The sequence below is a fragment of the Hydra vulgaris genome, chromosome 02 (genome assembly GCF_038396675.1).
Source record: "Hydra vulgaris chromosome 02, alternate assembly HydraT2T_AEP".
Classification (NCBI taxonomy): domain Eukaryota; kingdom Metazoa; phylum Cnidaria; class Hydrozoa; order Anthoathecata; family Hydridae; genus Hydra; species Hydra vulgaris.
The window spans coordinates 39782501-39797500 of record NC_088921.1 but is presented as its reverse complement, the minus strand read 5'-3'; the positions used below and the strand labels follow the sequence as shown (position 1 = coordinate 39797500).

The window sequence follows — 15000 nt, the reverse complement described above, 5'->3', positions numbered from 1 at the left end:
GTTTGAGAGTTGAATGAGATCCTTTAATTTAAGTATCTTTGATATTCAGTAGAGAATGTTAGGGTCAGAGTTAAAATGTTGGAAATAAATTTTTCTTAGGGTTTTATTTTAGGGGTGAGATAATCTTACAAAAACTATTTGAGACAAGGTATTATTTGGCAAGAATGTCTAAGATGAAATTCAAAAACAACATGATATATGTTAAGGAGTGATTGAAGATTGGGGGGCTTAATGATAAGATGAATTTTGTCTTCTTCAAGCCCCAGTCATGTAAATATTTGTTTTTATAAATTACGAGTGTAAATTATTTTCAATCGGCAAATACAATACTAAAAAAAAAATAAAAAAAAAGATTGAGATATTGAAAAATACAATAACAAAAAGTGAAATCATAAAAGTATTATCATAAATAAACAAACGCAACAAAAATTTTCTTGAAAGTTTAAAAAAAGAATTTATGTAAATAAATATAAACCACTTACAGCTAGTGTAATCCAAAGATGAAGAACAGCATTTTCTTGCTCAAGAATACTTAAAACTTCGTCACCATCAGGAAGCTGATCAAAATCTAACTCTATAACCTTTAAAATCAATAAGTCGTTAGCAGTGCAATAAATTAAAGTTTTAAGTTTCTTTTAACTCCACATAAAAAAGAAAATAAACCTCATCCGTATCACGAAGTGGAATTTCTACAGAAGTTAATGCAACCATTTTTTGTTTTAAATAATTTTTTATCTTTTTGTTCCTGCGAGCAAAATCGGAATATTTTACCGGTTTAACTTCAGCTTTAGGGTTATGACTTTTATCCCTAAGACAATAGCCTGGGGTAACAGGAAAATTTATTTTTACTTAATAAAATGAAACAAAATTTAATACAGATTTTGAAAATATTCATTGCTTTCATTCAAAGTTTTATTTTATAAATAGATGGAAAATTTTTGAGTTTTTCATTTGTTAAAAAAAAATCAGGAAAACGATTTTAACCATAAAACTCATCACATCTAATCGACGTGTGAGGCTATTGCAAAGGCATCACATGTTGGAAGGCCAGCTCGTGACTGGTACGTTAAATTCAATATTAAAGAAAAATTCTGGGTTATTTAGTATAGATGCGAGGATACATAAATAATATTTTATTGGACAAAATGTCAGACAAAACTTTATTCTAAAGCCTTTGAACAGCAACAAATGTCCACTTTGTTTAAGTTAATTTTACGTAGAGGCCCAATATTTATCTAGATGACCGCAATAATATGGCTGATGTTGCTTTGCTATTTTTATTATTATTATTATTATTATTATTGTTATTATTATTGTTGTTATTATTATTATTACTATTATTGTTATTATTACTATTACTATTATTATTATTAATGTCAAACTACAGCGACTAAGTCGTGAGAAATGGCTATATAAAGACCATTTATGGTAGTTGTAACTTTTCATTTTTTGTAAATTTGTCATAATTCTTTTTTTAAATGCTTTTTGTTTTTGTTTTTGTTTGAGTTTTGACAGTTTACTGGTAGTTAATTCCATCGTTTAACTATCCTGTTTGAGAAGAAGTTTTATCGGATATCAGACTTGTTTTGTTCTCTGGTTAAATAGTTTTGTTGTCTTGTGCCGTAATCATGTTTTTCTTGGCTTGAGTAAAAGTTTTTTTTATTTAGTCCATTTTTAATTTTAAGTTATTGTATTTGGTCTCCTCTAATACGTCTTTCTTCAAGCGTTATCAGACCAAGGCAGCGGATCCTTTCCTCATATGTTTTACATCTAACCTCTCGGACGAGTTTAGTTGCCCTTCTTTGGACTGCTTCAATCGCTTTGATATTTTATACTCTATTTAAATTTTTTTTTTTTTTTTTTTTTTTATGTTGCTGTCCTTCGGCTAATTTTGTTTGCTTTTTTGCTTCTACTAGCTCAACTTGTTCGATTATTTTGGTATATTTCAATGAAGCGCCAGCTAGCTCCTCGAACTTGTTCTATTATTTTGGTATATTTCAATGAAGCGCCAGCTAGCTCCTCGAAAGCTTTTGGTGTTAAAATACTATTTAATAAATTCTTGCTAATTTTTTTAAAAGAAAGTTTAAATGTAGTTGCCACTGGTAGATGAGTTGTCGTTGTTACTGCAAGATCAAAGCATCGCTGCTTTTGAACGTGAAAATGGTAATAAAACGGTTTGACTTAAACTAAATTTATAATGAATATTTGATTTTTATCAATTTATGTATTTTATTATTTCTGTGTTGTACTTGTAAATAAGGTTGTCAAAAGTTGTGAAAATGTCTGCCCAGGTGCCTGTCGAACTAGCGGGTGAGTACCCAGGTTTTTCTTTTTCACTTATATCTAAATTTTACTTTAAGTGGCAAAGCTACACAAGCCCCAAATAGGTTTTAGATTTTTTTTTTGAGAGATAAATTAATAAACAAGTTGGAGAAGTTCTGAATTACATTTACTATATTTATTTATATTACAATTTTTATATGGTTCTAGCGAGAATATCAATATGATCTTCTCCAGATTCCAAGTTTATAGTTTAAATTGGTACATGACAATGTAAACTAAAAGAAAAAAAAGAAAAAAAGTTACGTAGAAAAAAACATAGGAAAAATAATTATAACCATCTATAAAAGGGTATGAGAATCAGAAACTCAAAAAACGTTTTTTAATTGTAACTATTGAAATTTTTTACAATAAGATCTTTAAAATCTGCTTTCACATACCTAGTTAATATTGTTAAGTTATTATGTAACGATTAATAATTTTATATACTGTTCTTTATTCATTATTATGTTTATAATCAAGTTCTTTTCTAATTGCTCTTTGCTTTTTCCTTTGTTTTTATACTTTCAAATGATTTATTGTTTATTAGCATTACATGCAGAACATCAGTCTTTTGAAACGGACTTGGTAAAAATATTCTGGAATAATTACTGAACTGTGAAGAACATCTATCATAGATTGATCATTATTCAACTGTACGACAGCAGACGCATCACTAATTATAAGCGTTAAACTCTTCACATACACAATTTTTGAGCGTCCAAATCACGTTATTGAGTAACAAACATACATTCTGCGTTTCCCCGTCAAGATATCTCTCCAATAGTATATCTGCACCATTATTCCTTAAACTCTGAAACTGTTAAAAATAATAAAATTATGAGTTTTATCAACCTTATCAACTTTGAGACTTAATCATATTTCTATTTATTTATCATTTATTTCATAATTTCGAAAACAAAAAAGCTTAAAAATTATTATTTAAAAAAAAACGCGACAACAACCAATAAGAAATAATTGAAAGGCATTGAACTTCTTAGTCTCAGCTCAAGATACTTAAAGTTTTATTTACTTTATAAAATATGTATTTTTTTACCATATGATCAAAGTTTAATTTAAAAATTGTCATATCAATAGACAGTCATCTGAAAAAAATTGGTCAGTATATAAAAGATGTCTTATGAAATATGTAATGAATAATAATTTACTGCAAAGTTATGATATACCTGTTATCTGTAAGTTACGTGGTTGATAATACAATAACCATTAATATATTTAACAAATTGATAGAGATATTTCTAATCACTTTTCTTTCTTTTTTTATTACTATAGATTTTAAAAGATCACTAAATATAAATCAATTTTTAAAGACATTTCCAATGAAAAAACATTTTAATCTTTTAAAGAGCAATTTTCTATTCTTGATTTGAGACACATTACCAATTTTGATAATATCTGGCATCACATACTTACATAATGAAATCTATTTTAAAAAGTTATTTAGAATCTAATAGCTACAATATACATCGAATAGCTACAATATACATGTTTGGGGACCATTTGGGGTAAGACAAAGCTTAAACTTAAAATAAAATGCGTTAAGTGATTGCTATTTAAAGTTCAAACTTTACACAGAAAACTTGTATAAATATAAACAGTATAAATTATAGTTAAAATTAATGAAAAGTTAATTTTTTCACGTTAAAAAAAATTCATCTTTTAATTTTTATTTTATATAAAAGAATAATTACTTTTTCATAGAATTGTATCAATAGCATTCACGTTTGTTAAGTTTTATGAAACGAGAAAGCCACACAATAAAAAAATTGGTATTCTGATTTTTATTATTGTTTTACTTCCTTTGAGCATTAATTCTTGGCAATGTGAATGGCTTTTAATATTATAAAGGTAATTCAATAACATTTTGCCCTTATAAAGGAAATAATTTTATATAAGTAAATAAATAAAGATTTATTAGAACAAGTTTAAAAGTTACATATTCTAAAGGACATACAGGTCCAATAAATGGACACTGACAATATGCCCCTAAATAAGAAAACAAAGTACATATGGAACAAATATAGTCTATAATATAAAACATTCAAGATTTCATTTATTCAATTACTTTATAGACACAATGTTTATCGAAATTGCACGATTTTATTTTATTTTTAAAAATACAAATGTTATCAGCATTTACAGCTTCTGATGTCAGATTATTCCAGATATTTACAACTCGTTGAGAAAAACAATATTTGCGAATGTCGAGTTGACATCGTTGCTTGCGAATCCTATAAGTATGCTTATTATTGGTAATTTCGAAAAACAAATTTTTATCTATGCAAACCAAATTATGCATAATTTTGAAACATTTAACTAAATCATGTTTTAAACGTCTGAGCTCTACAGAATCCAAACCAAGCAGCTGTAAACGGCTAGAATAACTTAAACAACTAAGATTAGCAATTTTTTTTGTGATTTGTATTTATATATTTTCAATAGATTTTATTAACATAGTTTGGTGTGGCGACCAAACCGGAGAGCAATATTCAAGAATTGGTCTTATATAAGTGGTAAATGCACGTGCTAATATAATGGGACTGCGAGTTTTAAAGCATTTTAAGATAAGGTATGCTCTAGTATTTGCTTCATGAATGACTCTGGCAATATGTTTTTTGTAGATTTGGCGAGAGTCCATAGTTACCCCAAGATCTTTTGGGTTCGATGACCAATCTAGAATACAATCACCTAACTTGTAATTAAAACTAATACTATGCAATGGAGAAAGAGCTAATCTGTGTGCAAAACATTTCTTCCTGGCAAGTGGCAATTGCCAAGTATCCGACCTAATATTTATCTTATCAAGAGCAATAGTTAAATCGTGGCTATGATTCATATCGCGAAACGAACTGTATAACTTTACATCATCAGCAAATAGTTTTATTGTACAATCGAGATTGTGTACGACAGATGATAAGTCATTTATAAATAATAAGAACAGAGTTGGTCCTAGTACACTACCTTGAGGTACGCCACTAACAATTCGAATCGGATCTGATAAATCACTACCAATCTTTACCTGTTGAGATCTGTCTGTGAGAAATGCAGAAATCCACGAATATTGTATGATGAAAAACACGAATGTTGTATGATGAAAGTTTAAATATTAGTTTTGAATGTGATACGGAATCAATCGCCTTTCGGAAGTCAATATATATAACATTTGTAATCTGATGATTGTTAAGTGCGATACTCCAATCGTTAGTAGATTCTAAAAGATTTGCATTAGGTAAACCATCAGGACCGAACGAGGTACTAGGGTTAATTCCCATTATGGTTTTATACACGGACTCCACGGAAAAATGAACCGTATCATTACTTATTGGATCATTTACACAGGTGACAATATTAGGACAATAGCAACTATCGTTCGTAAAAACACTTCTAAAGTGATTATTAAACACGTTAGCAATTTCTTTATTACTGGAAGTGACCTTATTATTGTTATTTTTGTCTATTAGATGGTGGTGCTTATTAAGGATATTTATTTTATTATTAACATACTTATAAAACTTGCTAATCTTATTTCCCTCTACTAGGTTTAATTCAATTTTTGAATGTTAATTAGATAAGATTTGTTTGCAATTCCTGGCCCACTGTTTGTAAGCTGATTTGTTATAAATGGTTTTACTATTTGTCCATCTTTTCCATAATAATACTTTGTGGCTTAAGATTTTTTTAATGAATTTTGGATAGTGATTACTCGTTTTGTTATAATACTTTTTCTTAATAAGTACAAATTCATAAATACCAGTAACAAAAAGCCTTAGAAAAATGCTCCAGTAATCCTCAATTGTACAGGCACAAGAAAACTGGAAACCCCAATTTATTTTTGATAAATATAATTCAAGACTCTTAAAATCAGCATCGGAAAAGTCGTAGAAAGATTCCGGTTTATTTTCACACTGATTGAAATTGTTCGTATTTATAGAAAATTGGACCGTGTTATGATCGCTAGTGCTAAAAGGACACTCAACAGATGAATCACTTAAAAGGACACTCAGCAGATATATCACTTAAAAGGACACTCAATAGATATATCACTTAAAAGGACACTCAACAGATATATCACTTAAAAGGACACTCAACAGATATATCACTTATAAGAGAACTGTTATTCGAAAAATCAAGATCAAGAAAATTCATATTGCACGGGGCTTCTTTAACGAATTGGTGCAAACTGAGTTCGTTTACCAAAATTAAGAATATACTATGACACTTTTCGTTTGTTGAAACATAGCTTGGCCAATCCATTTTAGGTAAGTTGAAGTCACCAACAATAATAATCTGTGACACCGAGTAACACAAATTATAAAAAATTGAAATCATCAATTCAAGATAAGCAACATTTGTTATTGTATAAAAAGGTGGACGATAGCAAGTTGTTAGACGGAGTTTCTGAGATCCAAAAATCATATCACCACAGATGATATCAATATCAGTATCTGTTTGCTTAATCTGTACTTGTTCTACTTTAATGTCATTTCTACAGTAAATTGTGACTCCTCCGCCAATTTTAATACGGTCTTTGCGATAAATTGAGTAATCTTTAGGACATAAAATTGCCTTAGAAAGTTTATTATTGAAAATGTTTCACACACGCAGATTACAGCAGGTTTTGAAGCCTCGGCATATAAATAAAACTCATTGGCAAGGCTTCTTGCGTTGAAAAGACGGAAAGAAAATTTTTTATTTGAATTTTTTTGTAAAGAAAAGCTGGCATTGTTATTGAAATTAATTTTTTTGTTAGCTGTATTTTTTTGACTTATTTTTTCATTTTTAACTTTTTTGCTTTTTTGATAAATCGAGCTATTTTTTGGACGAAAATTCATTATTAATTGACATTGTTAAAACCAACAGAACTTAATGGTTCGTAACAGTTCAGATTTGATTTCCTGTTATTTGCAGTTAATTGCTACTTGACGATTTTAACAACTCTGTCGTTACATATTCATTATAAAGCAAAGGTTGTGCATTTTCTAAATTTAGTTTAAACTTACAGTTATAATAACATAATAATATACAGTTATAGATAGTAACATAATATACAGTTATAGTTAGTATAAACTTACAGTTCATAAAATTAAAAGTATATGTTTATGAACTGTAAGTTATAACTGTAACTGTTTTAAGTTATAAATGTAAGTTATTATAAAGTGACCATACGTACGCGTTTGGCGCATACAGTAAGCGTTTGATGGTGTTTTGCGCGTTTGGGGTTTGTACGCGTTTGTGTACGCGTTTATATATTTAAAAAAAAGCAAATAAAGTTCTTTCAAAAAATATTAGTTGAAAGACTTTTTATAAATGAATTTTCTAAAATATAGTTAAAAAACAAAATGAATAAAATTTCAATAAACTTAACTATAAAACACAAAACTAAATGAATTAAATTCCCGTAAACATTTAAAAAAAAAAGTTTTTAAAATTCCCATTAGAGAAGAAAAAAAGTTACTTCGAAAGATTTTTTAACTACAACAAAGAAAATGCGCTCGTTTTACGCATATTTTATCTGCCTTGCAATGTCTTTTTTTCCTAATTACAATGCTTTGCGATTTATTTTAATAAGAAGTTCATAAAAATAAGTGTTCATAAAAAAGTAATTTAAGGTTTTTATAACTATTTATACATCAAATTCAAAAAATGAACAGTAAGAAGAAAAGGTTAAACACATTTAATGATGATTTGAAGAAAATGTTTCTTTTCTTAACGCAGATCAAAGATGAGCTCCTCAAATGTACTATTTTTCAAAACCTATTTGACATTAGTAATCATGGACTGCCTGCAATTGAAGATCATTGCAAATCTTTCAAACACAAAATGGCATTGATGCTTCTATATCGTCAAACAAAATCATAAAGTTGATGAATAGTCAGAGCTTTGGTCAAAATGAAAAAATATTTGCCATTCAAAAAAGAACTATTGCATTCCACACAATCAAACACTACCATAGCTTTAGAAGTGCTGATTGTACATCAAAGCTAATTAAGAAATTTTATAATCCAAGATTTACGTGTACAAAATGTGAAGCAATAATTGTAAACGTGTTCGAGAAATATTGTGAAACTAACTCAAAAAATGCTTTATTAAAAGCATCATTTGTGTCAAATCTTTCTGATGCATCAAACCACAAGGACGTTAAAACGTATCCAATTTTAGCTCGTTATTATAATGTTAAACAGGGAGTGCAAATTCAGCTGATTAACACGGTGTGCGTAAATGCAGAAACATCAGTTATTTTATCAGAAGTTATCTTTAAATGCATTAGTGTTAACAATATTTCTTCAAAAGTTTTGGCTATTTCTGCAGACAACACTAATACTGGAGGTTTAAAACGAAGGGGTAAAAACAATATTAGTGTTTTTTTTAATGTTTATTATATATATATATATATATATATATATATTTATTTATTTATATATATATATATTTATTGTTATTATATTATTATTATATTATATTTATATTATATATATTATATATTTCTATTCTATAAGTTATTAGAATCAATGCCCGGTGCTCTGACATTTATGCTCTACCTTCTCCCACACTCAATAATACTAAACTTGAAATTGTTGAAATCTTGAATTTTTTTTTTTTACAGCACTCATTAAAACAAGATATTGTATCAAGAAAGAGTTGCTTAAAGAAGCAGTTTTAGCAAGGATTTAAAAGCTTTTAGTTCGGAGACTACCGTGAAGACAGACAATTCATGATTACAGAATTGTTTAGAAAGTTACTCAATAAAAATGTAAATGTAATGTGCTTTAATTCGAAATAAATAAGCATATCAAATTATATATTTTCTCTTTTATATTTTTAACAATTTTAAAGTAGTTTTGCAAGATTTGCAATGGTTCTTAGGCGGGTGAACCCATCTGAGGCCCAGATGGAAACCACGGCCAAATACTGCCGGTATCCCGGAGGGCTTCTTATATGAGGCCCTTACGGGTTAATAGTGTGGGATATGTTTGGAACCCATATGGGTGACCCGGGCCGGCAAACCCATGTAGGCCCCGAATAGTAACCGTAGCCAAAAACCCACGGAATCCCGGAGGGCTACCAATATGGGGCCCAGTTAACGACCCGTAAGAGTCCCACACGGTACCCGTATCACAATACTGGCTAGGTACTTGACAGCGACGAGGCATTGAGTCCAATAGCTTGATAATCACATCAATGTCAATTTTTTCCTATTCTTTTTTCAAAATTTCGAATTAATCTTGTTTACATGATAGATTTTGACCTAAAATTTGTCGATCGAGGTGTTCCCATAGATGTTGAATAGGATTAAAGTCTGGACTTAAGAAAAGTCATTCTATTAATAGAACTTTTTTGAACTTGAAAAAGTCTTTTTCTTAGGTTGAAGTGTCCTTTAGGTCATTGTCCTGCTGAATAATCCATCCTCGAGGGATTTGTCTTTAACACATGACATCATAATATGTTTAATGATATACTTTACATATTTTTTTATAAAAATTAACTTACACGATTAAGTTAATTTTTGTAGTAAAGTTACATAAATAATTTTGCACGTTCAAATTAAACTTACCTAATTTTATCTAATTTATTTATGTTATTATCTATTAATTAAGATTATCTTATTTAATGTTAATATTTTTATAAACATCGCATTTCTTAATTTATACCTTAAACTCTTAAAAAAATTTTGTAAAAAATATATATTGTAACACGATGCTCGGCGATATGACAAAATAATATCTTCTTCCGGCCATTAATTTCATTTGTAAATTTATGTAGGCTGTAACATTTCTTCTACTAGGATTTTTACACACCGGGGCGAACTGGGTCACTGTGCCGCTGTGCATTTGCACTAGGGGCCAATGTCATATTATATCCATCGGGCCGATACAAAATAACCTAATAACCCAAAAAAACCTATCTTTGTAAAAAAAAATTATAGACATATATTGCTGTATAAAAACAGTTTCATAAGAAATATTATACTAGATTCGAGAAGATGTCCTTAAAACATTAGATTCGATTTATACAGTTTGATTCCTTGCTAAGTAATATGCTATTCTTTATATACCGCTGTGCTATCAGCGGTCAGCAATGCGTTCGGAAACACATTCCTAAATTAGTTATTACAATATTAGCCATGATACAATGATAGTGCGTTAATGTTTTATGATGCACATTTTATGATAGTATGAATGTATAGTATGAATTGCTTTGTAATTACCAAAATCCCGATTTCTTTCGTAGTGTCGTGTATAAAGTAATTTGTTTATTCAGTGCAGAATTAAAATACAGCTATAATTTAAAACTTAAAATTAAGTTAAATAAATTAACAATACATTATGGAGAAAAAAACAAAGGGTGGAGCTGAAAAGCTTCGTATAAAAAAACTGGTTAATTTAAAGGCTAATGCAGATGACCCAAAACAAACAAAAATATCATTTACATTGGTCGTTACATGCATATCTAACAAAATATTTGTTGGTAAGTTTAAAGAGTTTAGTATACTATACTTATATCAATCTGCTATACTATACAGTATACTTATTTCAATCATAAATTATATTTATAGTAATATATTACATCATATATTCAATTTAAACGAGTTAACTACATTCATTTTTCTTTTAACCTTATTTTATTTTTACTGTAACTTATTTTTCTATTGTGTTTTCAATATTTAGATAATTGCGTAATGCAAAAAAAAACAACCAAAGTTACTTAATTGATGCTGTAAGAGAAAGTTCTTTGGTGAGAAGACGTTTTAAAATTATGTATTATCTATTATATATTTACACTGCATTACATATTTAATCTCAACAAGTTAACTAAATTCATTTTTCTTTCAGCATTATATTTTTATAAGTATTTAATTATTTTTTACTATTGTATTCCCAATATTTAGATGATTGTGTAACACAAAAAAAAGACCAAAGTTGCTTAATTGATACTGTAGAAGAAAGTTCTTTGGCGAATAAACTTGAAACTATATATTACCTGTTATATATTTACTTATTATATTGTGTTTACATTATTTGACACAGTTGTTATTTTATTAATAAGTACCTAATGTAAAATAGTTTTAGTTACATAGATTTGTAAAATAATTAATTGTTAAAAACTTTGTAGCTGTAGAATCTCACGAAACAAGCAAAGTACATATTTGCGCTATTGAAAGTTATGTTTAAGCATCAAACAATGATAGTATTGAATATTTGATCAACCGTAATGTGACGAATATGAAAAAAAAATAAGCTGAAAAAAGAATTCATGTATTAAAACAAGTCTTTGAAATTATAAAATTCTTAGGTAAGCATAATTTACCTTATCGTGGAACTGGTAACACAGAAGGGGGTTGTACAAGATGGATGATGTTAATGTTAATAATGGTAATTTTTTGGAGCTTTTAAAATTTACTGCTGAAAGAGAAACACTTCTATATTGCATAAAGCAAAAAGAGAAGATTAAATCTGGATCAACTGCAAAAATGTGAAAGGGGAGAGGATCATTAGTTACACTTGTATCCAAAACTACTGTTAATAAAGAAATTACAGGTATACTAGAAACTATGAGGAAACTTATTCATAAAGAAATGGGCGATCAGCAGTCTAGCATACAAGTATGAAAATTTTAAATCAACATATTTTTCATTTTCAAATAAAAATTCATTAAATTTTTTTTATTATTTCAAGTTTGACAGCACTCAAGATATTGGAGCTGCAGATCAAGCCACCATCTGCCTTCGCTACTTAAATAATACAGGTATTAAAGAGTGCCTTTTTGCTGTCGTTAAAGTAGAAGATTCAACAGGTAAAAGTTTATATGAATTATTAAAAGCTTGCTTTGACAAACAAAATATAAATTTTAAAAATCATTTGATGGTGCTTCAAACATGAGAGGAGAGTTTAACGGTTTGCAGTCTTTTATTAAGGAGCAAAACGAAAATAGTATTTATGTTTGGTGCTATGCACGTATTATAAATTTGTGTGTTTGCGATACCTGTGATAATATATCAGCCAAGAACTTATTTGATTCTTGAATCGCTTGGGTACCTTTTTTCAGATTCTTATAAATGAATGGACATTTGCAAAAAAAATCAAGAAAATTTAGGTATTGAAGTAAAAAAAACTTAGAAAGCTTCAAAAAATTGGAGAGACTAGATGGTGGTCCCGAGAAAAAGCTCTTAAATGGGTTTTTGGCAGAGAAGATTGTTTAAACCCTACTATTGTTAGTTCTTTAGATTTTATTTGTTCATCAAAAAACCTTGATCAAAAGTCCATATATGAAGCAACAATATTAAAAGATAAATTGTGTGAACTCCAAATTATTTTGACAGCCCATTTATTTCTTAAAGTCTTATTGTCAAAAAATTTTCAACCTGCAAATAATTTACCAGAATCAACATTAAAAAAGTTATCAAAATTATCATCTATAAGCCATCAGAAATTAGAGTCTGAATTGAACCATTTTTCAAAAATATATGACAATATTGCAAAGCCTCTGGGTTTAAATACGTCAAGAATTTATATTGATGCGTTTCAAGATAATTAAGAGTGTGACAATGACGAATTTACATTAGATTGGGATAAAAATTACTTAAACTATATTTAGTTACTTAACTTACTTAAGCTATAATTAGTTATATTTTATGTTTAGTGCAAAAATGTTGTTGTTGTTTTTTTTTTACAGGGTATAGAAAATCAAAAACTATCAATAATAATCATAGTTCAAAATCATGCTTAATGTGTCTACAAAAATTAATATACCAACTAAATATGCATTCACCTACATATTGTAACTTGTATGCTGCATTTGAATTTGTTTTAACACTCTCTGTTACACAGGTTAACTGTGAAAAAGCATTCGGTAAGCTTAAACTAGTTAAAAATTGTTTACGATCTTCTTTAAATCAAGACCATCTTGAAGCATTCATGCTAATGTCTATTGAAAGAGATATATTGGATGCTATTGATTTCCAAGAAATATTGAATATATTGAAAAAGTTTTCATCATTGATGAACCAGATGTTATTGGTGTAAAGACCAAAGTATTTGCACCGATAACATCTTACCGATAACATTGTTACATAATATTATTTATTTTAAATATAGTATTTATGTTATAACTTTTAAATAATAAAATTACTCGTCAATAAATACTTAATTTTTCAACTTGTTTACAAGGTGAATTTTATACTACAGATGTAAGCTATATAGTAAAAAATTATTTATTAGTTTTTTTTGCAAGTTTTTTTATTTTCAAATTTAGTTGTTTAATGTTTATATTTAGTTACTTTCCTCCCCCCTCTTAAATGATGTCAATTCTTTTAAAAATGATGTCAATTCTCTAAAATAAAAAATATACCATCGATTTTAATCTGGTTTAATTATACATTTACTCTCTACAGTACTAAATTGATGTAAAAGTACAATAAATTGTTCTTTCAGATATTGAATAAACAAGGTCGTTTCTGAAACTATTTTCTCGATGATTGTGGTCAGCTCATTATCACCTAACATTTTCAAAACTATATAAAAATCTGCTCTTAAATAGCGTAAATTAAGCTTACAAAAAAATTTCCATTAAATCATTTAGTTCTCAACACCCCTCTCGTTTTCATTTATTGTCAAACGTTTTACAACCCCTCTATCTAATAACATTTATCGATTACCCCAACGCTTCGGGCCGATTTTATTTACAGCACAGTGGGCCGATTGGGTCTCTGTCCGCCCCTGGTTGGTACATTTGTATCAAGTCAATTTTTTTTTATATTTTTGCGATTTCCCACTAAGCGTTGATGTAGTTAGTACATTTGTAGTAAGTCGACTCATTGATATTTGTGATTTCTCACTGTAGTAAGTCAACATATTGATGTTTGTGATTTCTCACTGAGCGTTGGTGTAGTTGGTACAACGGTAGTAGGTCGACTTATTGATATTTGTGATTTCTCACTGAGCGTTAGTGAAGTTGGTACAATTAGGTGTAAAAGGTAGAATTATAGACGTTAAATACGCATAAAAATGGTTTTGAAGTATGTACAACTTTTGAGGGTAATACGCCACGAAGGTGTTTTATGTTTTCAAAAATGTCATGTCTGTAATGCTTTGTAAGAAAAAGATTTCAGGCACAACTTTGAACAAGAAAGTCATTTTTATTAGGCAATGTGCGGTGATCAACCATATAATAAAAATTCAGTAACCAATAAAATTTAGAGTTTTATTAGATTTATAAAATACTCCAATTTTATGCACTAATTGTGAGCGTATTAAAATGTTAAACAATCCATTTGAAAAAAAAGTTTAAACAACGTTCGATAAAAACAATCCATAAAAATTCAAATCTTTTGATAAATTTCAATCTAATTTAAAAATTACAAAAATGTTATAGAGGAAATTCTTTAACCACATTTCTTTGTTTTTTTGCTGCTTCATTATTTTTTTCTTTTTAAATCAATTATGAGTTATTTCAATTTTCTTTAATTTATTTATAGTTCAACCAATGAGTATGAACCGAAGGTATGAAATTTGTGGCTGGTTTTCAAACTTTTTTAAATATTAAGTTATCATATACTCAGCCTACCCCACTTTTTTTTTTTTGAATGTCTCAACGAGCCTCAGTGAGTCATAATCATTATAACTACATCATCATATGCTATTATAAGGAGTTGGGTAGCAGCGT

General features: G+C 28.4%; 1 protein-coding gene and 1 long non-coding RNA gene across 2 annotated transcripts in view; one reads left to right on the top strand and one right to left on the bottom strand.

The window, feature by feature from the left end:
• The window catches only part of LOC100209291 (RNA polymerase-associated protein CTR9 homolog), a 66200-nt gene extending 65426 nt beyond the window's left edge, over positions 1-774 (bottom strand). Inside the window, exons 1-2 of the mRNA XM_065790854.1 lie at positions 664-774; positions 483-581 (exon numbers count right to left, since the gene is read on the bottom strand). Of these exons, the coding sequence (XP_065646926.1) occupies positions 483-581; positions 664-711 (147 nt within the window). The 5' untranslated portion in view covers positions 712-774. The remainder of the gene's footprint in view (positions 1-482; positions 582-663) is intronic.
• A 7130-nt stretch (positions 775-7904) lies between these two features.
• LOC136076516 (uncharacterized) lies at positions 7905-9138 on the top strand. The gene is made up of 2 exons (XR_010636331.1): positions 7905-8682; positions 8945-9138. It is a non-coding gene; the product is annotated as an uncharacterized LOC136076516 (long non-coding RNA).
• The last annotated feature ends 5862 nt before the right edge of the window (positions 9139-15000 follow it).